Source organism: Panthera pardus, unplaced genomic scaffold (genome assembly GCF_024362965.1).
Source record: "Panthera pardus isolate Hobbes unplaced genomic scaffold, ASM2436296v1 HiC_scaffold_27, whole genome shotgun sequence".
Lineage (NCBI taxonomy): Eukaryota > Metazoa > Chordata > Mammalia > Carnivora > Felidae > Panthera > Panthera pardus.
The window spans coordinates 64,511,580-64,534,470 of record NW_026526843.1 but is presented as its reverse complement, the minus strand read 5'-3'; the positions used below and the strand labels follow the sequence as shown (position 1 = coordinate 64,534,470).

Here is a 22,891-nt window from a genome sequence, read left to right as displayed (position 1 = left end):
GTGATGGAACAAGGAAGAGCCGGGAGAAATTTCAGCCACACTTTCATCCTCCCCCAGAGGGCTATCGTCTTGCCCCTCCCATCCTGTCATGCAGTCCTTTCTTACATTTCTTGAGAATCAATAAATTTGAATGAAAACATAACACAAACTGGAGGGGGAGTATGATGCAGTGCACCGGAAAGAGTGTGAACTGTAGCCAAAGGCAGCCTTAGACTCTAATCCCAACATTCCCTGACTGGTTGCGTGACCTTTGGCATATTATTTAAGCCTCAGTTTCTTACAGTGTCAAATGAGGCTATTAAAACGCTTCTTTGAGAACTGGTGGAAAGATTAGAGCTAAAGGAGGTGAAGACCCAGCACAGTGCCTGGCACAAATTTATTACTAAAAAAGTTGGCAACTTTACACTATTGCTGGTCCAGATGCTACACCTTCCCCTTGACAGGTTTCTCTCTACTCGTATCCCCAGAAGAGCTTATGTTCTCGACATCCAGAAAATGCACTAACCCAAAAAATCAGAGCAAAAAAACTTGTAACGATAATCTGCTTGCCCCTCTCCCCGCCCCAGAAGCATGTACATATTAAGGGTCCACGGAGGCTAAAGAATGAGAGCTCTCAGCACACAGGCAGGACTCTACTTCAAGATCCCAGATTTTGAGTTAGATATTCTCCCGCCTCACCACTCCACCCCCAGCCTATTTTCCAGAACCCCTTTAGCTCTAGCTCTCTAGTTACTCATTTTCTCATTACTAGAAATCCTGCCCTTAGTGTTCAGTTTTTCGCGGAATGTTACGATAGGAAAGATCGCTGAGACCAGGTAGGGGTGTATCTCCCGGGCAACCGCGGAGTGCACATGCGCAGTGGCTTCCCCAAGCTGGCAGCTCTAATCTGACTTCTGCAGGCGGGGGGATTTGGAACCAAAACGGTATATCTCCCTTCTTTTTGTCCCTCCCCCGGCGAGACAGTTGTGTCATTCTCTTCCTGAGGCTGACTTAAATGTGAGGAAAGTCTTCTCTCATTTGTTAGGAGGTGGCAGTTTGGGGTAGCCCTTAATGATTAAATGGATGAAAGGGCAGAAAACTTATGGGTGTCAGGGGGTGAGGAAAAATAAAACCTAAACCACTGGCGGGCAACTCCCCCACCCCTGCGTAATAGGTGACTTTCCATATAATATCCACTACTGAGCCAGGGCTCCCTTACAGAAATTGTTTTTTGCAGGCTCTCTGGGGAAAGCTTAGGGACAGCTGTGAGCAGGGTTAGAGGCTGCATGAAGGATCAGGATGAAGAGAGCCAAAGTACTCACCTTAACAGCTTGGATGTGGAAGTAAACTGCAGTGGCAGAGATGGCTGGGTAGAGCTTCAGGTAGATTGTTCGGTCTGACCCAAGATCCAAGACCAGTTGCCTTCAGGAGAATCATTATTGGTTCCCAAGACCCACTCTCTGAGAATATGGGTCTTTGTTACCTCTGCCCCAGGCTTCCCTCTCCCACTTCCCCCTTGAACTCAACACTGTCTTTCTGAATCCCCCAAGAGGTGTTTTTACATACCGCCCCTGACTTCATAAACAATCCCTCCCTCCTCCTTTCCAATCTCAGGTCTTAGAAAAGAAGTCACTAAAGGAGAATTTGCCCTCAGCCCTACATAGCACCTCATACTCCCCTTCCACCACCTCACCCACTCCCCCACTAATCATTTGCTGGACACCCCTGCCCCTTCCCTAGCCCTTCTTGTGCCCCATTGCCTTCTCCACTGTCCCCTCCCAGCACCTACAGCTTAGCTGGAAGTTACTACTGTGGTCTCTCCTAGCACTCTGAGCTTACCCCTACTATATTACCACAGCAATAAAACATTTTCTGGTTTACTTCAGTGGCCCCTTCCCCTTAAGCCCTGGGTTCAGCTGGGTCTTCTTCACCCTTATATTTCCAGCACAAAGCATGTGCTCTGAGCATGGCAGGTGCTTAATAAATGTTTGTTGAATAAAAGAATCCTTAAGCATGGTGTCTAATTCATTATGCTTTTATTTTTCACTACATTTGGAACAGCAAAGCAAATACAGGTAAATGCCAGCAATTTTTTTCTTACACAACAACAGTAGACACAAAGAAGGCATCCATAGATCAGTGATATTGTGTTTGATTTTGTTGTGTGTGTGTTGTTACTATTGTTACTTAACTTTTGCACCACAACATTTTACTAATTATTTTAAACAATTAAAGAACATTTTTATGTTCTCTTCCACATCATAGAAAGATGTAAACATTATCAATACAATTTACACAGATATCTGAGTTTTATATTAAAACAAGACAGGGATAGCAAATGAGCAATTTCATTTATAAACATTGATCATGAACCTAATTCAAGGGTATATTGTAAGGGAGGGAATACTATTAGAAATAGAACACAAATAGCAAACACAATGTGTACGTTCCACCCCAGCCCTGACTGACTTGTGATTTGGGTCCCCAGTGCCCATTTCCCCAGGGCATCTATAACTGATGACACCCAACTAACATGATACATTTTCCCAGATTTCACATGGGGCCAAAGAAGAACATGGCAGTTGCCTCAGATCTGACTCTGGCCTCCTCATCTTCAACAGCCTCCCTATATTGCTCTGGCCAGTCCTGTGGTCGCTTTCTGTACAGCCTGGCCATATACTCCAAGGCTTTCATTTTGGTAGTTTCAAGGTGAGCTCGAGGACCCCATAGAAGCTCATACTCAACTGGATTAGAGTAGGACAGTGGCCTGCATTCCAAGTAGCGCTGTCTCATAAGCTTGCAGGTGATGGCATGCTTTCTCCCTACATCCACACCGAATCTACGAAGCATGTTCCAAATGTTGGCCTCTTTGACGCGGTTGCCCATCAGGAAGATCAAACCCAAAATTGGCATCACATACTCTTGAGTGGGTCTCCCCAGGCTGTCTAACATCATTTGCTCTTCTTCTGATTCTGGTTGCTGGACAAGGAGGTAGATGTGCTCACTCGTATCAACCTCAATCAGAGAGAATCCATAGAATAGATCAAGGATTAGAGTAGCTCGACTGAGGATATTTGGGAACACTTCCTCAAATTCTTTGCCAGTGTGAGCCAGTAGCTCATCCTGATGTATAGGCAGCAACTCCTCAGTGACATTAATGGCCAACTGGACCAAATCATTGGCCTTATCGTTCATAGTGTCCTCTGACCAGAATTCCAAGCCAGCAGCCTGTCTTCTTTCTTTGGCTTTGTCAGCTTCCAGGGCCTTGTTATATTCTTCTGGCCAGCTCCAGGGTTCTTCATCATGGGCCTCTGCCACAAACTTCAGGGCTTCCATCTTTGTGATTTCCATGTGGGCTCTAGAGCCCCACAAGAACTCAAATTCGAGGGGATTAGTGCCATAAACTGGCCAGTACTCCAAGAACCGCATGCGCACAAAGTCAGTAATGAGCAGGTTCCTTGTGTTCCCAAAGAGGTTGTTGATCCTCTGGGGATCACCCAGCAAATCAACCTTTAACAGCAGGTCCCAAATGGATGCTTCTCTTGCCCGGTTGCCATTCAGAAGGATGTGGCCTAGGACCAAGGCCAGGAGACCTGCCTTTGGCACATCCAAGGATTCTGTTATGTGATCAGTGGTCTGGAAACCCCGTTTGCTGATTAGGCTGTAAATGTCAGCCTGGGGATCAAGAACCCTAAGGTTCAACCCAAAGACCTGATCCAGGTGGGCTGAGGCTCGTCTAAGGATCTCAGGGAACTGATCTGAGTATTCTCTGAGGAACTCTAGCATCTCTGCTTGCTGGATAGAACCCTCGGTTTGGCTTTTCATTCGCATGAAATTCACCAAAGCAATTGACCTGTCTTCTAGAGGGTCGTGGACCCTGAGCGCCCCCAAACGTTGGGACTGCTCTTCAATTAGGACCTCGAGGTCATTCGGGTCCTGCGCAGTCTGGGAAGCGCTGGCACCCTGAGGGTTGATTAGCGCATGAGGGCCTTGGAGGGCCTGGGGAACAAGCATGGAGGTCGGAGACCCAGAGGCGTCACTAGCCTGCATCTCACCCTGACGGTCGCCGTAATCTGCAGTGGTCTCTGCGCTGCCGCGGCGCGCGTTCTGGCTTACCAGAGACATGGTTCCAGGAGTCAGCAGCAGGAACGGGGAAATCAGCAATCTGTCAGAGAGAGGATGGTAGGAGTCGGTGCCTCAGCACAAATCCTAAGCCAGAGACCCGGGATCAGGAGGGAGAGCTGGAGAGAGAAGCGATCTTTCTACACAACCAGTGAGCAAATAACCGCTAGCTTCTCAGTGCCTAGCTTTGCCGCAGCCTACGCAGGCGCAGTCTTGTTCTGCGGCATGGTGGCCACGCCCCGCTTCCAGTCCCCCACTCCTGCCCACTAGGGCTGCCAGGAAGACTAGGCTGGTTGAAGTGGTTGCTGCTGGATTCAAACATTTTAGAGCCGAGAATTCAAGAAAGGGGCAACAAACGGAGGTAAAGCAGAATTAACAAGGAATGAGAGATGTTCAATGACATCAGTTTTTCTGTGAGGTAAAAAGCGCCACGTTAACAGAAGATTCAAAGACGAAGAGGAGGATGCTAACAATGAGAATTATTTTATGGTTTCATTAATTTATCCACACACTCAGCAGACATTTCTTGAGTACATACCACATGTCAGGCACAGTGCTGGGTACTAGGGATACAGCAGAGGACAAACATAATGATTACCTCTTTCTGTATGGAGCTTACATTCTGGGGTAGGTTCAAACAATGGTGATAATAATGAAAGCTAAACTTTATGGAGCATGTACTATGTACAAGGCAATTTCTGGTACTTTCACTTGCCCCACATTAAAACACTTAATGTTAGCTATGAGGTAGATACTCTTAATGGTCCTCATTTTACAGATGAGGAAACTGGGTCACAGAAGTGAATTTACCTGTTCAAAATCAGGGAGCAACATATGGAAGAGAGGAGTATTTGAACACAAGTCTGTCAGAATCTCAAGCATAAGTACGTTCTCTGACACCATCTGCCATTCAAAGAATTTTTTTAACCCTATTCATTAAAAATGACTCATATAAGTTAGATGGAAATAGTTGCCCTAATGTAGGGTCAATTAACATATGGTATAAATACAGAAGGAGCAAGCATGGATTACAGCTTAGTTTGAGACGTCTTGGAATGGGGGCACATGTGGGGCGCCTGGGTGGCTCAGTCGGTTGAGCGCCCAACTTCGGCTTGGGTCATGATCTCACGGTCTGTGAGTTCGAGCCCCGCGACAGGCTCTGTGCCGACAGCTCGGAGCCTGGAGCCTGTTTCGGATTTTGTGTCTCCCTCTCTCTCTGACCCTCCCCTGTTCATGCTCTGTCTCTGTCTCAAAAAAAATAAAACAATGTTAAAAAAATTAAAAAAAAAAAAAGGAATGGGGGCACATGCTTCACAGAGAAATTGAGCTCTAAGTGATGGACAGGATGTAAAGGATATATAAGGGAATTCTAGGCTGAAGGATCAGCCTCAGAAAAGGCCCAGAGGTGTGAAAATACAAAATAAGTTTGCACTGCAGCTGGTTACCCAAAGTGGCTACAGCCAAAGTATACTAGTATGAGTGGGAAATGAGGATGAAGGTGGTGAGCCAGGAATGATTGGATTTCCTGTTTTTTCACTAAGCAGTATAACAGAACTGGTTGGAGTCCCACAAGGTGAGAATGGAAACACCAGAAAAGGGCCTGGTTATTTACAGGTCGGTCATGTGTTTGGGGAAGCATAATCCAAGCACTTTGACCAGGAAGAGGGGTCAGCTGCTTTATCTTCAGGAAATGCTACCAAAATAATTGTGCTAAATCCTAGCTCTCAACCATCAAGCTACTCGGTAAAATAGTGGGAAAGGAAAAAATATTACATAGGGTTGCCATTTGCAGCCTTCCTTAAATTCTTGGTGGTAATAAATACTGTAACATTTAGTTATGCTGTGCCCAGGGATTTCTTCAGAAAGCACTACCTTCACATGTGGAAGCCAGACAATTACCTCTGAAATTTTCTACATCTCAGATGTTCTCTATCAGTAGCAAAGCAGGCAGTTCAGGACCATGGATTTGGCCAAACTGGGATAAAGAGAACAATGTTTATACAACTGAATATGCATGTTCTGCAAGGTAGAAGTGTGTGGTTTGTGTGCTGAATCTTAGGAGAATCGTGTGGAAAGCAGCACCATCTTTGAGCTACCAAAAAGGTATAATTGAGATCAGATCTGATGGGATCCCTCAGTTTGGTCTTTCCATTTCCCTAGGAAAGCCCCATGTTCTTTGTCTCAGCAGGTGTTGCCTGGCTAGAATTTTATTCTTCAGTCATAAAAGAAAAGAGATATGTATTTTTCTGAAACCCAGCTCACAGTTTGTCATGAGTTGAAGCTTCTACTAACACTCCATCTAATAACAAAAACCCAACATTGAATGGAAACATTTTACCTCTAAATAACATCCTAATCTGATTCCACAGATTTCAAGTCCTTCACAAATTGGTCCCTACCTGGCTTTCCATCTTCATTTTTATCCCCCAGCATTTCCATCCATGAATTATGCTTCCAAGCCACATTTAGCTACACTCCTGGTCCCAGGCATTTATATTCTACTGGTCTCTGAAGTAGTTTTAGTTCTTGCTAAGTGAAAAATTAAGGTGTTGTGACTGTGAATGTGACATATGGTGTATTTTCCACTCTAAGTGTGAATTAAAAAGATAGGATCATACTCATCATTCTGAACTTCTATCAGCATTTTCTAACCTCCTTTTGCAATTTAAAACTATGAATATCCTAAATTCCACATATGAGTGAAATCATATGGTATTTGTCTTTCTCTGGCTTATTTCACTTAGCATTATTCTCTCTAGCTCCATCTATGTTGTTGCAAATAGCAAGATGTCATTCTTTTTATGGCTGAATGATATTCCATTACATATGTATGTATATATGCCATATCTTCTTTATCCATTCATCTATCTATGGACACTTGGAATAATTTGGCTACTGTACATAATGCTGCAATAAACACATGAGTGCATATAGCCTTTTGAATTAGTGTTTTGTATTTGTGGGGTAAATACCCGGTAGTGCAATTACTGGATCGTAAGGTAGTTCTATTTTTAATGTTTTGAGGAACCTCCATATTGTTTTCCACAGTGGATGCACCAGTTTTCATTCTCACCAACAGTGCACAAGGGTTCTTTTTCTCCACATCCTTGCTTTCACTTGTTTCTTGTATTTCTAAATTTTTATTTTAATTCCAGTTAGTTAACATACAGTGTTATATTAGTATCAGGTGTACAGTATAGTGATTCCACAATTTCATATATCATCTGGTGCTCATCACAACAAGTGCACTCCTTGAACCCCATCGCCAATTTAACCCATTCCTCCACCTCCCACTCTGGTAATCATCAACATGTTGTCTATAATTAAGTCTGTTTCTTCATTTGTCTCCCACTCTGTCTTGTTTTTTCCCTTTGCTCATTTGTTTTGCTTCTCAAATTCCACATATGAATGAAATCATACTGTATTTGTCTCCTCTGACTGACTTATTTCACTTAGCATAATACTCTCTAGTTCCATCCACATGCTTGAAAATGGCAAGATTTCATTGTTTTTATGGCTGAATAATATTCCGTTATTACTATATTACTATGCCAATATTACTATATACTGTAAATAATGCTACTATAAATATACAGGTGCATGCATCCCTTTAAATTAGTGTTCCTGTATTCTTTGGATAAATAAACAACAGTACAACTGCTAGATCATGAGGTATTTCTACTTTTAACTTTGTGAGGAACTACCATACTGTTTTCCACAGTGACTACACCAGTTTGCATTCCCACCAACAGTGTAAGAGAGTTCCCCTTCATCCACGTACTCGCCAACATCTGTTGTTTCCTGTGTTGTTAATTTTAGCCGTTCTGACAGGTATGAGGTGATATCTCATTGTAGTTTTGATTTGCATTTCCCTGATGATAAGTGCTGATGCGCATCTTTTCATGTGTCTGTTAGCCATCTGTATGTCTTCTTTGGAAAAACGTCTATTTATGTCTTCTACCTGTTTATTAAGTGGATTACATAAGTTCTTTCTTTCTTTTTTTTATTTTAATTTTATTTTTTAATTTACATCCAAATTAGTTAGCATATAATGCAACAATGATTTCAAAAGTAGATTCCTTAATGCCCCTTACCCATTTAGCCCATCCCCCCTCCTACAACCCCTCCAGGAACCTCTGTTTGCTCTCCATATTTAAGAGTCTCTTCTGTTTTGTCCCCCTCCCTGTTTTTATATTATTTTTGTTTCCCTTCCCTTGTGTTCATCTGTTCTGTGTCTTAAAGTCCTCACATGAGTGAAGTCACATGATATTTGTCTTTCTCTTACTGACTAATTTCGCTTAGCATAATGCCCTCCAGTTCCATCCACATAGTTGCAAATGGCAAGATTTCATTCTTTTTGATTGCCGAGTAATATTCCATTGTATATATATACCACATCTTCTTTATCCATTCATCCATCAATGGACATTTGGGCTCTTTCCATACTTTGGCTATTTTTGATAGTGCGGCTATAAACATTGGGGTGCATGTGTCCCTTTAAAACAGCATACCTGTATCCTTTCTTTATATATTTTGGATACTAACCCTTTATCAGATATATTCATCTGCAAATATCTTCTCCCATTCTGTAGGTTGTTTTTTATTTTGTTACTTCCTTTGCTGTGCAGAAGCTTTTTATTTTGATTTAGTCCCAATAGTTTATTTTCGCTTTATTTCCCTTTATCTAGAAAAATGTTGCTAGAGCCAATGTCAGAGAAATTACTGCCTGTCCTCTCTTCTAGGATTTTTATGGTTTCAGGTCTCATATTTAGGACTTTAATCTATTTTGGATTTCTTTTTTGTGTATGGTAGAAGAAAGTTGTCTAGTTTCTTTCTTTTTCATGTAGCTTTCCAGTTTTCCAATACCATTTATTAAACAAACTTTTCCCCCCATTGCATATATTCTTGCTTAATTAGTTGAAGATTCATTGACCATACAATTGTGGGTTTGTTTCAGGGCTTTCTATCCTTTTCTATTGATCTATGTGTCTGCTTTTTGTGCAAGTACCATACTGTTTTAGTTACCAGATTTGTTGGATAACTTGAAATTTGGAACTGTGATACCTCCAGATTTGTTTTTCTTTTTCAAAGTTGTTTGGCTATTCTTGGTCTTTTGTGGTTCCACACAAATTTCAGGATAAATTGTTCTAGTTTTTTTAAAAATATTTATTAATTAGTGAGAGACATAGCATGAGTGGGGGCAGAGAGAGAGGGAGACACAGAATCTGAAGCAGGCTCCAGGCTCTGAGCTGTCCACACAGAGCCCAACGCGGGGCTCGAACTTATGGACCGCGAGATAATGACCTGAGCCAAGTTCGGATGCTCAACCGACTGAGCCACCCAGGCGCCCCTAATTTGTTCTAGTTTTGTGAAGAATGCTGTTGCTACATTGATAGGGATTGTATTAAATCTGTAGATTGATTTGGATAGTATGGACATTTTAACAATATTTGTTATTGTAATCCATGAGCATGGAATATCTTTCCATTTGTTTTTGTCACCTTAAATTTCCTTCTGAATGTTTTAGTTTTCAGAATAGAGGTGTTTCAGTAATTTGACTACTAGGCATTTCTAGGCATTTTGTTATTTTTGGTATAATTGTAAATGTAACTACTTTCTTAATTTCTCTTTCTGTTACTTCATTATTAGTGTATAGAAGTTCAATAGATTTCTGTGAATCAATTTTGTATCTTGTTACCTTACTGAATTCATTTGTTACTTCTAGCAGTTTTTTGGTTTTTTTATTTTTTTTAAATGTTTTTATTTTTGAGACAGAGAGAGACAGAGCATGAGCAGGGGAGGGGAAGAGAGAGAGGGAGACACAGAATCTGAAGCAGGCTCCAGGCTCTGAGCTGTCAGCACAGAGCCTGACGCGGGGCTTGAACTCACAGACCATGAGATCATGACCTGAGCCGAAGTCGGACGCTCAACCGACTGAGCCACCCAGGCGCCCCTCTTCTAGCAGTTTTTTGATGGGGTTTTTAGGGTTTCTATATAGAGAATCATGTTATGTGCAAATAACAAAAGTGTCTCGTCTTCCTCATCAATGTGGATGCCTTTTATTCCTGTTTCTTGTCTGATTGCTGTGGCTGGGACTTCTAGTACTATGTCGAATAAAAGTGGTGAGAGTGGACGTCCTTGTCCTTTCCCTAACATTAGAGAAAAAGCTCTCAGTTTTTCCCTATTGAGTATGATGTTTGCTGTAGATTTTTCATATATGGCCTTTATTATGTTGAGGTATATTCCCTATAAACCTACCTTGTTGAGGACTTTTTATCTTGAATGTACATTGCACTTTGTCAAATGCTTTTTCTTCATCTGTTGAAAAGATTATATGATTTCTATTCTTTGTTTTGTTGATGTGGTGTATCACGTTGATTGATTTTTCAAATATTGAATCATCCTTGCATCCTGGGAAAAAACCTCACTTGATAATGGTTAATGATCTTTTTAATGTATTGTTGTATGTGATTTGCTAATATTTTGTTGAGGATTATTGCATATATGCTCATCAAGGTTATTGACCTGTAGTTTTCTTCTTTTGTGGTGTCTTTGTTTTTGCTATGATGGTGATATTGAATGCGTAGAATGTATTTGGAAGCATTTCTTCCTTTCTAATTTTTGGAATAGTTTGATGAATATAGGAATTATTTCCTCTTTAAATGTCAGGTGGAATTCACAGATGAATCCATCTGGTTCTGGACTTTTATTTTTGGGTAGTTTTTTGATTACCAATTTAATTTCATTATTTGTGATAGATCTGTTCATATTGTCTATTTCTTCCTGGTGCAGTTTTGCAAGGTTGTATGTTTCTAGGAATTTATCCACTTTCCCTATGTTATCCTGTTTATTGGCATATAATTGCTCATAGTATTATATTCCTTTGTATTTCTGTGGTGTCACTTGTTACTTCTCCTACCTCATTTTTTTATTTTATGTATTTGGGTCTTTTTCCCCCCTATATGTTTCTATAAGTGTTTATCTATTTTTTTTTCTTTTCAAAGAACCACCTTATGGTTTATTTGACCTTTTCTTTTTTTTTTCTCTCAACATCATTTATTTCTGCTGTGATCATTCTTATTTTCTGTCTTCTTCTCACCTTCAGCTTTGTTTGTTCTTTTTTTCTTGTAAAGTTAGATTGTTTGTTTGAGGTTTTCCTTTTTTTAATGATAGGCCTGTATTGCTACATACTTCCCTCTTAGAACTGCTTTTGCTGTGTCCCAGAGATTTTGGACCATTGTGTTTCATTTTTAATTTATCTCCATGTATTTTTTATTCCTTATTTAACTGATGCATTGACCCATTTGTTGTTTAGGGTCATGTTGTTTGGTTTCCAGGTGTTTGTGGGTTTTCAGGTTTTTTGTTTTGCTTTTTTTTCCTTGTGATTTTATTCTAGTTTTGTACCATTGTGGTTGGCAAGGATCCATAGTATGATTTCAATCTTCTTAAATTTACTGAGGCTTGTATCACAGCCTAACATGGGATCTATTCTGGAGAGTGTTCCATGTGCACTTGAAAAGAATTTGTATTCTGTTCTCTTTGGATGGAGTGTTCTGTATATATCTGTTATGTCCATCTGGTTCAATATGTCATTCAAAGACATTATTTCCTTATTGATTTTATGTCTGGATGGTTTATCCATTGATGTAAGTTCAGTGTTGAAATCTCCTACTATTATTTTATTACCATTAATTTCTTTCTTAATTTCCATTAACATTTGTTTTATATATTTAGGTGTTCCAGTGTTGGATGCATAGATATTTACAAATGTTATACCCTCTTATTGGAGTGATACTTTAATGTAATGCTCTTTTTTGTCTCTTGTTAGGCTTTGTTTTAAAGTCCATTTTTTCTGATGTAAGTACTGATATCCTGGCTTTTTTTTTCACTTCAATTGCATGGTTAATATTTTTCCATCCCTTCACTTTCAGTCTGTATGTCTTTAGGTCTTTCTTAGGCAAGTCTCTTGTAGTCAGTATATAGATGGGTCTTGCTCTTTCATCCATTCCACCACTCTGTGTCTTTTGATTGGAACATTGAGAACATTTACATTTAAAGTAATTATTCATAGTTATGTGCTTATTGTCATCCTTAAAATTTGTTTTCTGGTTGTTTTCCTTGTTCTTAGTTCCTTTATTCTTCTCTTGTTTCTTTGGTTTGATGAGTATCTGCAGTGTTTTGTTTGGCTTTCTTTCTCTTTTTTGTGTGTGTATCTATCATAGATTTAGGGTTTGTGGTTATTATGGCGTTCCTATATACCATCCTAAATAAAGAGCAGTCTCTATTAATTTGATGGCCATTTAAGTTAATACACATTCTAAAGGAAAATAAAAAGAACAAGGAAAAAAAACTTCCTTTTTCTTTTTCCCCTCCTCTTCCTTTTATACTCCCTTCTCCACATTTTAAGTATATGTTGTCATATTTTACATCTTTTCATTCATATTTCTCTTACATCTAATTGTGGTCATTTCTTTTCCATTTAAAGAAGTCTCTTTAACAATTCTTATAAATCTGGTTCAGTAGTGATAAACTTCTTTATCTTTTGTTTGTCTTGGAAATTTGTTATCTCTCCTTCAATCTGAATTATAACCTTTTTGGGTAGAGTATTCTTGATTTTAGGTTTTTTCCTTTCAGCACGTTGAATATATTATGGAAATCATTTCTGGTTTGCAAAGTTTCTGCTGAAAAATCAGCTGACAGCCTTATCAAGTTTCCCTTTGAGGTATCTTTTTTAGATTTCTTCTTTTAAGATTCTCTATCTTTAATTTTTGACATTTTAATTATTATGTGCTATGCTTTTTACCTCCTTGGGTTTATCTTGTTTGGAACTCTCTGTGATTCTTGGACTCGGATATCTATTTTTCTCCCTAGATAAGGGAAGCTTTCAGTTATTATTTCTTCAGATAACTTTTATACACCTTTCTTTCTCTCTTATTCTCTTGGGATTTGCAGATGTTTGGTTGATGTTGTCTAAGAGATCTTTTAATTGATGCTTTATTTTTTTCTTTTTGCTGTTTAGCTTGTGTGCTTTCCATTACCCTTTCTTCCAGATCCTGAAACCAATATTTCCCTGTATGTTAACTAACTAAAATTTAAATTAAAAAAAAGGTTGGATGTACTTAAAAAATTGAAATTTATGCTTGTGTTTTTCCTATGCTTTTATTCTTATAATTGATTTTTAGTTTCATAGCATTGTGTTTAGAAAAGATGCTTGATATGATTTCAATTTTCTTTTATTTTTCTTTTTAATTGAAATATAATTGAAGCATATTATATTAGTTTCAGATGTACAACATAATGATTTGACAATAATATACATTATTAAATGCACACCCTGATATGTACCATCTGTCATCAGACATTATTTTATAAATATTATTGACTGTAATCCCTATACTTACTTTTCATCCTTATGACTTACTTATTTTAAAACTGGAAATTGATACCTCTTAGTTACATTTACCTATTTTGTATTTACCTCACACCAATACCCTCTTGCAACCAGTAGTTCATTCTCTATATTTTTGAGTATGTTCTTCTTATTGTTGTTTTTGTTTGTTTGCATGTTTAGTTCTTTAGATTCCACATATCAATGATGTCATATGGTATTTGTCTTTCTCTGTATGGCTTATTGCACTCAGCAAAATACCTCCTAGGTCTTTCCATATTGTCATAAATAATGACATTTTTTATGGCTGAGTAATGTTCCACTCTTGTTTAACCATTCATGTATCAATAAACATTCATGTATCAATAAACTACTTATACAGTAGCTATATCTAAGCTACTGTATATCTATCTAGGCTATTGTAAATAAAGCTGCAATATACATAGGGGTGCATACATCATTTTTATTGAAGTACAATTAATATACAATGGTATATTAGTTTCAAGAATTGATTCAACAATTCTATAAATTACTGAATGCTCACTATGATAAATGTAGTCTTTGTCTCACACCACACAATTATACTAAAATATTATTGACTATATTTTCTATGCTGTACCTTTCATCTCTGTGACTTATTTATTTCCTAACTGTATGACTGTACTTTTAAATCTCCTTTATCTATTTCATCCATCTTTTCACTCACCTCCCCTCTGGAAATGACTGGTTTGTTTTCTGTATTTAAGAGTTTTCTTTGTTTTTGAGATTACACATACAAGTAAAATCATATGGAATTTGTCTTTCTCAGTCTCACTTATTTCACTTCACATAATATCCTCTATGTCCACTCATATTGTTATAAATAGCAAGAACTCATTATTTTATGGCTATTTAATATTATATATATCACAATTTTGTCCATTTATCCATCAATGGGCACTTGAGTTACTTCTACATGTTGGATATTATACATAATGCTGCAATAAACATAGGGACGAGTATATTTTCTTGAATTAGTGTTTTAATTTTCTTTGGGTGAATACCCAATAGTGGAATTACTGGATCATACAGTGTTTTTCATTTTTAAGGAACATCCATGCTGTTTTCTACAGTAATGAAAACAGTTTACATTCCTACCAACTGCATAAGGGTTTCTTTTGCTCTACATCCTCGCCAACATCTTGTTGCTTCTTGTCTTTTTCATTCTAGCCATTTTAACAAATGTAAGGTGTCTCTTACTGTAGTTCTGATTTCAGTTTCGCTGATTATTGGTGATGTTGACATTTTTTTCATGTGCCTTTTGGCTGTTTAACTTCTTTGGAGAAATGTCTATTTGTGTCTTCTGTCCATTTTTTTTTAAATTTTTTTTTAATGTTTTTATTTATTTTTGAGACAGAGAGAGACGGAGCATGAGCAGGGGAGGGGAAGAGAGAGAGGGAGACACAGAATCTGAAGCAGCCTCCAGGCTCTGAGCTGTCAGCACAGAGCCCGACGCGGGGCTCGAACTCACAGACCGTGAGATCATGACCTGAGCCGAAGTCGGACACTCAACCGACTGAGCCACCCAGGCGCCCCTTCTGTCCATTTTTAATGAGATTATTTAATTTTTGGTGTTGAGTTGTAGAAGTTGTTTACATACTTTGGATATTATCCCTTTATTAGATGTGTCATTTGTAAAAGTCTTCTTCTATTCAGTAGATTGCCTTTTCATTTTGTCTGGTTTCCTTTCCTGTGCTTTTTATTTTGATGTAGTCCCAACAGTTTGCTTTTGCTTTTGTTTCTCTTGTCTTAGGAGACATATAGAAAATGTTGCTAAGGCTGATATCAAAGAAATTATTGCCTATTTTTCCTTCTGGGAGTTTTATGCTTTCAAGTTTCATATTTAGGTAATTAATCCATTTTAAATTTACTTTTGTCTATGGTGTTAGAAAGTGTCCACTTTTATTCTTTTGCACATACCTGTCCAGTTTTCCCAGCACCATTTGTTGAAGAAACTATCTTTTTACCATTGTATATTCTTGCTTTTTTTGTAATAGATTAATTGTGTTTTATTTATGGATTTTCAATTTTGTTCCATTGATCTATATGTCTCCTTTTGAGCCAGTAACATGCTGTTTTGATTACTACAGCTTTGAGTATAGTTTGATATTTGGTGTTGTGATACCTCCATCTTTGTTCTTCTTTCTCAAGATTGATTTGACCTCTTTCTCAAATTCATTTCAGTAGATGTTGCTGCTCAAGGTCTTTTGTGGTTCCATACAACTTTTAGGATTTTTTTGTCCTGATTCTTTGAAAAATTCTATCGGAGTTTTGATAGGGATTGCATTTAATCTATAGATTTTTTGAGTAGTATGGACATTTTAATAATATAATTATTCCAATCCATAGGCATTGTATATCTTTCCAATATTTGTGTTGTATTTAATTTATTTCATCAGTATTCTATAGTTTTTCAAGTATAGGTCTTTTACATATTTAGTTAAATATATTCTTAGATATTTTATTCTTTTTGATGCACTTGTAGATGGGATTCTTATTTTTATTTATTTCTCTTTCTGCTATTTCATTGGTAGTGTGTAGACATGAAACAGATTTCTGTATACTGATTTTGTATCCTGCAATTTTACTGATTTCATTTATTAGTTCTAATACATTATTTTTGGTTTTTATGGATTTCTATATATAGTATCATGTCATTTGCAAATTAGTAAAAGTTTTATTTCTGCTTTGTCAATTTGGATGTCTGCCACTTCTTTTTCTTGTCTGATTGCTATGAGTAGGAATTCCAGTACTATGTTGAATAAAAGTTCTGAGAGTGGACATCTTTGTCATGTTCTTGATTTTAAAGAAAAATTTTAGCTTTTCAACATTATGATGGTAGCTGTAGGTTTGTCATATATGGCTTTTTTTATGTTCAGGTATGTTTCTTTTATACCCACTTTGTTGAAAGACTTTATTATGAATGGATATTTAATTTTGTCAAATTCTTTTTCTATATATATTATAAAGATCATATGTATTTTTAATCCTCTATTTTGTTAACATGGTGTATCACAATGATTAATTTGAATATCTATATATTCATCCTTGTATCCCTGGAATAAATCCAACTTAATCATGGTTAATTAACCTTCTAGTATGTTTGAATTCCATTTGCTAATATTATCTTGAAGTTTTTTGTTTTGTTTTGTTTTTGTATCTATGTCCAACAGGAATATTGGTCTGTAATTTTTTTTCTTTGTAGTGTCTGGCTTTGCTGTCAGGATAATGTAGACCTCACAGATTGATTGTGAAAACATTATTTCTTTTTCAAATGTTTTTAGGAAGAGTAGATATTAACTTTTCTTTAAACACTTGGTACAATTTGCTTGTGAAGCCATTTGGTCCTGGGCTTTGGGAGTTTTGTTAATTAAAAATTCAATTTAATTACTAGTAATCAGTCTGTTCAGATTTTCTATTTCTTCCTGATCCAGTTTGGAAGATTGTGTGTTTCTTGAAATTTGTCCATTTCTTCTAGGTTCTCAAATTTGTTACCATATAATTTTTTTTTTAATTTAAATTTTAGTTAACATACAATGCAACATTGGTTTTAGGAGTAGAATTCAGTGATTTATCACTTACATACAACACCCAGTGCTCATCACAAGTGCCCTTTTTAACCCATCACCCATCTAGCACATCTCCCACCCACCTTACTCTAATTCTTAGTTTGTTCTCTATCATTAAGAGTCTCCTTTGGTTTGTTTCCCTCTATTCTCTTTTTTCCTCCCCTTCCCATGGCTTCATCTGCTTTGTTTCTTAAATTCCATATATGAGTGAAATTTGTCTTTCTCTGACTGACTTATTTCACTTAGCATAATACATTCTAGTTCTGTCTACATCATTGCAAATGGCAAGATTTCATTCTTTTTGATGGCTGAGTAATATTCCATTGTATATACACACCACATCTTCCTTATCCATCCGTCAGTCGATGAGCATTTGGGTTCTTTCCATAATTTGGCTATTGCTGATAATGCTGCTATAAACATTTGGGTATATGTACCCTTTTGAATCTGTATTTTTGTAACTTTTGGGTAAATAATAGTGCAATTGTTGATAATACGGTAGTTCTATTTTTAGGTATTTGAGGAACCTCCATACTTTTCTCCAGAGTGGCTGCACCAGTTTGCACTTCCACAAACAGTGCAAGAGGGTTTCCCTTTCTCTCCACCTTGCCAACACCTTTGGTTTCTTGTGTTGTTAATTTAAGCCATTCTGACAGAAGGTGTGAGGTGGTATCTCATTGTGGTTTTGATTTGTATTTCCCTAATGATGAGTGATGCTGAGCATCTTTTCATGTGTCTGTTATCCATCTGGATGTCTTCTTTGGAAAAGTGTCTATTCATGTCTTCTGCCCATTTATTCACTGGGTTATTTGTATTTTGGGTGTTGAGTTTGATAAGTTCTTTATAGATTTCAGATACTAGCTCTTTGTCTGATATGTCATTTGCAAATATCTTTTCACATTCTATAGGCTGCCTTTTAGTTTTGTTGATTTTTTCCTTCACTGTGCACAACCTTTTTATCTTGATCATGTCCCAATAGTTCATGTTTGCTTTTGTTTCCCTTGCCTTTGGCAAGGTGTCTAGTAAGTAGTTGCTCCAGCCAAGGTAAAGGAGGTTTTCACCTGTGTTCTCTAGGATTTTAATGGTTCCTGTCTCAAATTTAGGTCTTTCATCAATTTTGACTTTATTTTTGTGTATGGTGTAAGAAAGTGGTCCAGTCTCATTCTTCTGCATGTAGTTTTCCAGTTTAACTAACACCATTTATTGAAGAGATTGTCTTTTTTTCCCATTGGATATTCTTTCCTGCTTTGTCAAAGATTAGTTGACCATATAGTTGTGGGTCCATTTCTGGGTTTTCTATTTAGTTCCATTGATCTATGTGTCAATTTTTGTGCCAGTACCATATTGTCTTGATGACTACAACTTTGTAATATAGCTTGAAGTCTAGAATCGTAATGCCTCCAGTTTTGTTTATCTTTCTCAGAATTGCTTTGTCTATTTGGGGTCTTCTGTGGTTGTATACAAATTTTAGGATTGTTTATTCTAGCTCTGTGAAAAATGCTGGTGATATTTTGCTAAGGATTGTATTAAATGTATAGATTGTGTTGGGTCCTATAGATATTTTAACAATGTTTGCTCTTCCAATCCATGAGTATGGAATGCTTTTCCATTTATTTGTATAGTTTTCAATTTCTTTCATAAATATCATATAGTTTTCAGAGTAAAGATATTTTACCTCATTAGTTATGCTTATTTGTAGGTATCTTGTTTTTGGTGCAGTTGAACATGGGAATCTTTCCTTGATTTCTTTTTCTTCTGCTTCATTATTGGTATTATATAAATGCAGCAAATTTCTTCCTGCTGATTTTATATCCTGTGACTTTGCTGAGTTCGTGTATTAGTTGTAGCAATTTTTTGGTGGAGTCTTTTGGGTTTTCTACATACAGCATCAAGTTGTCTGCAAATAGTGAAAGTTTGACTTCTTCCTTGCCAATTTGGATGCATTTTATTTCTTTTTGTTGTTTGATTGCTGAGGCTAAGGCTTCCAGTATCATGTAAAATAATAATAGTGAGAGTGGACATCCTTGTCTTATTCCTGACAATAGGGGAAATGTTCTCAGTTTTTCCCCATTGAGGCTGATATTAGCTGTGGGTCTTTCATATATGACCTTTATGATATTGAGGTATGTTTCATCTTTCCCTACTTTTTTGAGTTTTTTTTTTTATCAAGAATGGATGCTGTATTTTGTCAAATGTTTTTCCTGCATCAGTTGAGAAGATCATATGATTCTTATCCTTTCTTTTATTTATGTGGTATATCACATTGATTGATTTGTGAATATTGAACCAACCCTGCAGCACAGGAAAAAATCCTATCTGATCATAGAGAATAATTCTTTTAATGTGCTATTGAATTTGACTTGCTAGTATCTTGTTGAGAATTTTTGCATCCATGTCCATCAGGGATATCGGTCTGTAATTTTCCTTTTTTAGTGGGGTCTTTGTCTGGTTTTGGAATCAACGTGATCCAAACAATGAGTTTGGATGTTTTCCTTGTATTTATAATATTTTGGGGAATGCTTTGGGAAGAATAGGTATTAGCTCTTCTTTAAATGTAAGGCAGAATTCCTCTGGAAAGCCATCTGGCTCAGGACTTTTGTTTTTTGGGAGATTTTTTTATTACTGATTCAATTTCTTTGCTGGTTACGGGCCTGTTCACATTTTCTATTTCTTCCTGTCTCAGTTTTGGTAGTTTGTGAGTTGTAGGAATTTGTCCATTTCTTCTTGATTTCCCAGTTTGTTGGCATATAATTTTTCATAGTATTCTCTTATATTTATTTGTATTTCTGTGGCATTGGTTGTGACCTCCCCTCTTTCATTTGTGATCATATCTATTTGGGTCCTGTCTCTTTTATTTTTGATAAGTGTGGCTCAGGGGCTATCAATTTCTTAGCTCTTAGTTTCATTGAACTGTTCAACTGTTGTTGTTGCTTGTATACCATACATTTCTACTCTAATATTTATTATTTCCCTTCTGCTGGCTTTGGGTTTTATTTGTTTTTCCTTTTCTAGCTCCTTTAGGCATAAGGTTAGGTTGAGTATCTGGGACCTTTTTTGCTTCCTGGGATAGGCCTGAATTTCAATATACTTCCCTCTTAGGATTGTCTTTGCTGCATCCCAAAGGTTTTGGACTGTCTTTTTTTTTTTTTTTTTTTTTTTGCTTCTGTGTATTTTGTTTATTTTTTCTCTAATTTCCTGGTTAACCCATTCATTTTTTTTAAGGTTTATTTATTCATTTTGAGAGAGAAGGAGAGTGTGAGCAGAAGAGGGGCAGAGAGAGGGGAGCAGAGAGAGAGAATCCCAAGTAGGCTCCACATTGTGAGCCCAGAGCCCGAAGTGGAGTTCAAACTCATAAACAGTGAGATCATGACCTGAGCTGAAATCAAGAGTCAGACACTTAAGTAACCCAGGCATGCCAATCCATTCATTCTTTAGTAGGATGTTCTTTAATTTCATGTATTTGAGAACTTTCCAAATTTCTTCTTGTGGTGACTTCAAATGTCATAGCATTGTGATCTGAAAATTTGCATGGTATGATCTCGATCTTTTTGTACTTGTTGAGGGCTGATTTGTGACCCAGTATGTGATCTATTCTGGAAAATGTTCCATATGCACTAAAAAAAATGTGTATTCTGCTGCTTTGGGATTAAATGTTCTGAGTATATCTGTCAAATCCATCTGGTCCCATGTGTCATTAAAATCCATCATTTCCTTGTTGATTTTCTTCTTAGATTATCTGTCCATTGTTGTAAGTGGGGTGTTAAAGTCCCCTACTATTATTGTATTATTAATGACTTACTTTATGTTTGTTATCAACTGATTTATATATTTGGATTCTTCAAATTGGGAGCATAATTATTTGCAATTGTTAGCTCTTCTTGATGTATAAATCCCTTAATCATGATTTAACGCCCTTCTTCATCTCTTGTTACAGGTTTTGTTTTAAATCTAGTTTGCCTGAAATAAGTATGGATCCTCTGGCTTTCTTTTCATTTCCATTAGCATGATAGATCATTCTCCATCTCCTCACTTTCAATCTGCAGTGTCTTTAGGCCCAAAGTGAGTCTGTTGTAGGCAGCATATTGGTAGATCTTGTTTTTTTGTTCATTCTCATACCCTATGTCTTGTGATTGGAGTATGTAGTCCATTTACATTCAAACTGGTTATTGAAAAGTATGAATTTAGTGCCATTGTGTTACCTGTAGAGTTGGTGTTTCTGGTCTTTTCTAGTCTTTGTTGCTCTTGGTCTCTTTTTTTTCTTTTTTCTCCACTCAAAGAGTCCCCCATAAAATTTCTTGTGTGGCTGGTTTAGTGGTCACAAACCCCTTTAGTTTTTTTTTTTTTTAATACGAAATTTATTGCCAAATCGGTTTCCATACAACACCCAGTGCTCATCCCAACAGGTGCCTCCTCAATACCCATCACCCACCCTCCCCTCCCTCCCATGCCCCATCAACCCACAGTTTGTTCTCAGTTTTTAAGAGTCTCTTATGTTTTGGTTCCCTCCCTCCCTAACCTTTTTTTCCCTCCCCCTCCCCCTTGGTCTTCTGTCAAGTTTCTCAGGATCCACATAAAAGTGAAAACATATGGTATCTGTCTTGCTCTGCCTGGCTTATTTCACTTAGCATAACATTGTCCAGTTCCATCCACATTGCTACAAAAGGCCGTATTTTATTCTTTCTCATTGCCACGTAGTATTCCATTGTGTATATAAACCACAATTTCTTTATCCATTCATCAGTTGATAGACATTTAGGCTCTTTCCATAATTTGGCTATTGTTGAAAGTGCTGCTATAAACATTGGGGTACAAGTACCCCTATGCATCAGCACTCCTGTATCCCTTGGGTAAATTCCTAGCAGTGCTATTGCTGGGTCACAGGGTAGATCTATTTTTAATTTTTTGAGGAACCTCCACACTGTTTTGCAGAGCGGCTGCACCAGTTTGCATTCCCACCAATAGTGCCAGAGGGTTCCGTTTCTCCACATCCTCACCAGCATCTATAGTCTCCTGATTTGTTCATTTTAGCCACTCTGACTGGTGTGAGGTGATATCTCAGTGTGGTTTTGATTTGTATTTCCCTGATGAGGAGTGACGTTGAGCACTTTTCATGTGCCTGTTGCCATCTGGATGTCTTCTTTAGAGAAGCGTCTATTCATATTTTCTGCCCATTTCTTCACTGGGTTATTTGTTTTTCTGGTGTGGAGTTTGGTGAGTTCTTTATAGATTTTGGATACTAGCCCTTTGTCCGATATGTCATTTGCAAATACCTTTTCCCATTCCGTTTGTTGCTTTTAGTTTTTTTGATTGTTTCCTTTGCAGTGCAGAAGCTTTGTATCTTCATGAGGTCCCAATAGTTCATTTTTGCTTTTAATTCCCTTGCCTTTGGGGATGTGTCAAGTAAGAATTACTGTGGCTGAGGTCAGAGAGGTTTTTTTCCTGCTTTCTCCTCTAGGGTTTTGATGGTTTCCTGTCTCACATTCAGGTCCTTCATCCATTTTGAGTTTATTTCTGTGAATGGTGTAAGAAAGCGGTTTAGTTTCATCCTGCATTTTGCTGTCCAGTTCTCCCAGCACCATTTGTTAAAAGAAGATATAAAGAAATGGAAAAACATTCCGTGCTCATGGATTGGAAGAATAAATATGGTTAAAATGTCAATACTACCCAAAATTATCTACACATTCAATGCAATCCCAATCAAAATTGCACCAGCATTCTTCTCGAAGCTAGAACAAGCAGTCCTAAAGTTTGTATGGAACCACAAAAGACCCTGAATAGCCAAAGTAATATTGAA

The 22,891-nt window shown here is 37.4% G+C and overlaps 1 protein-coding gene across 1 annotated transcript; it reads right to left on the bottom strand.

Annotated features, from left to right (window-relative positions):
• Positions 1-1,998: 1,998 nt before the first annotated feature.
• On the bottom strand, positions 1,999-4,316 carry MAGEE2 (MAGE family member E2). The gene has a single exon (XM_019439240.2). The coding sequence runs from the start codon at positions 4,102-4,104 to the stop codon at positions 2,533-2,535; it is 1,572 nt and encodes a 523-aa protein (XP_019294785.2). The 5' UTR covers positions 4,105-4,316; the 3' UTR covers positions 1,999-2,532.
• Between the last annotated feature and the right edge of the window lie 18,575 nt (positions 4,317-22,891).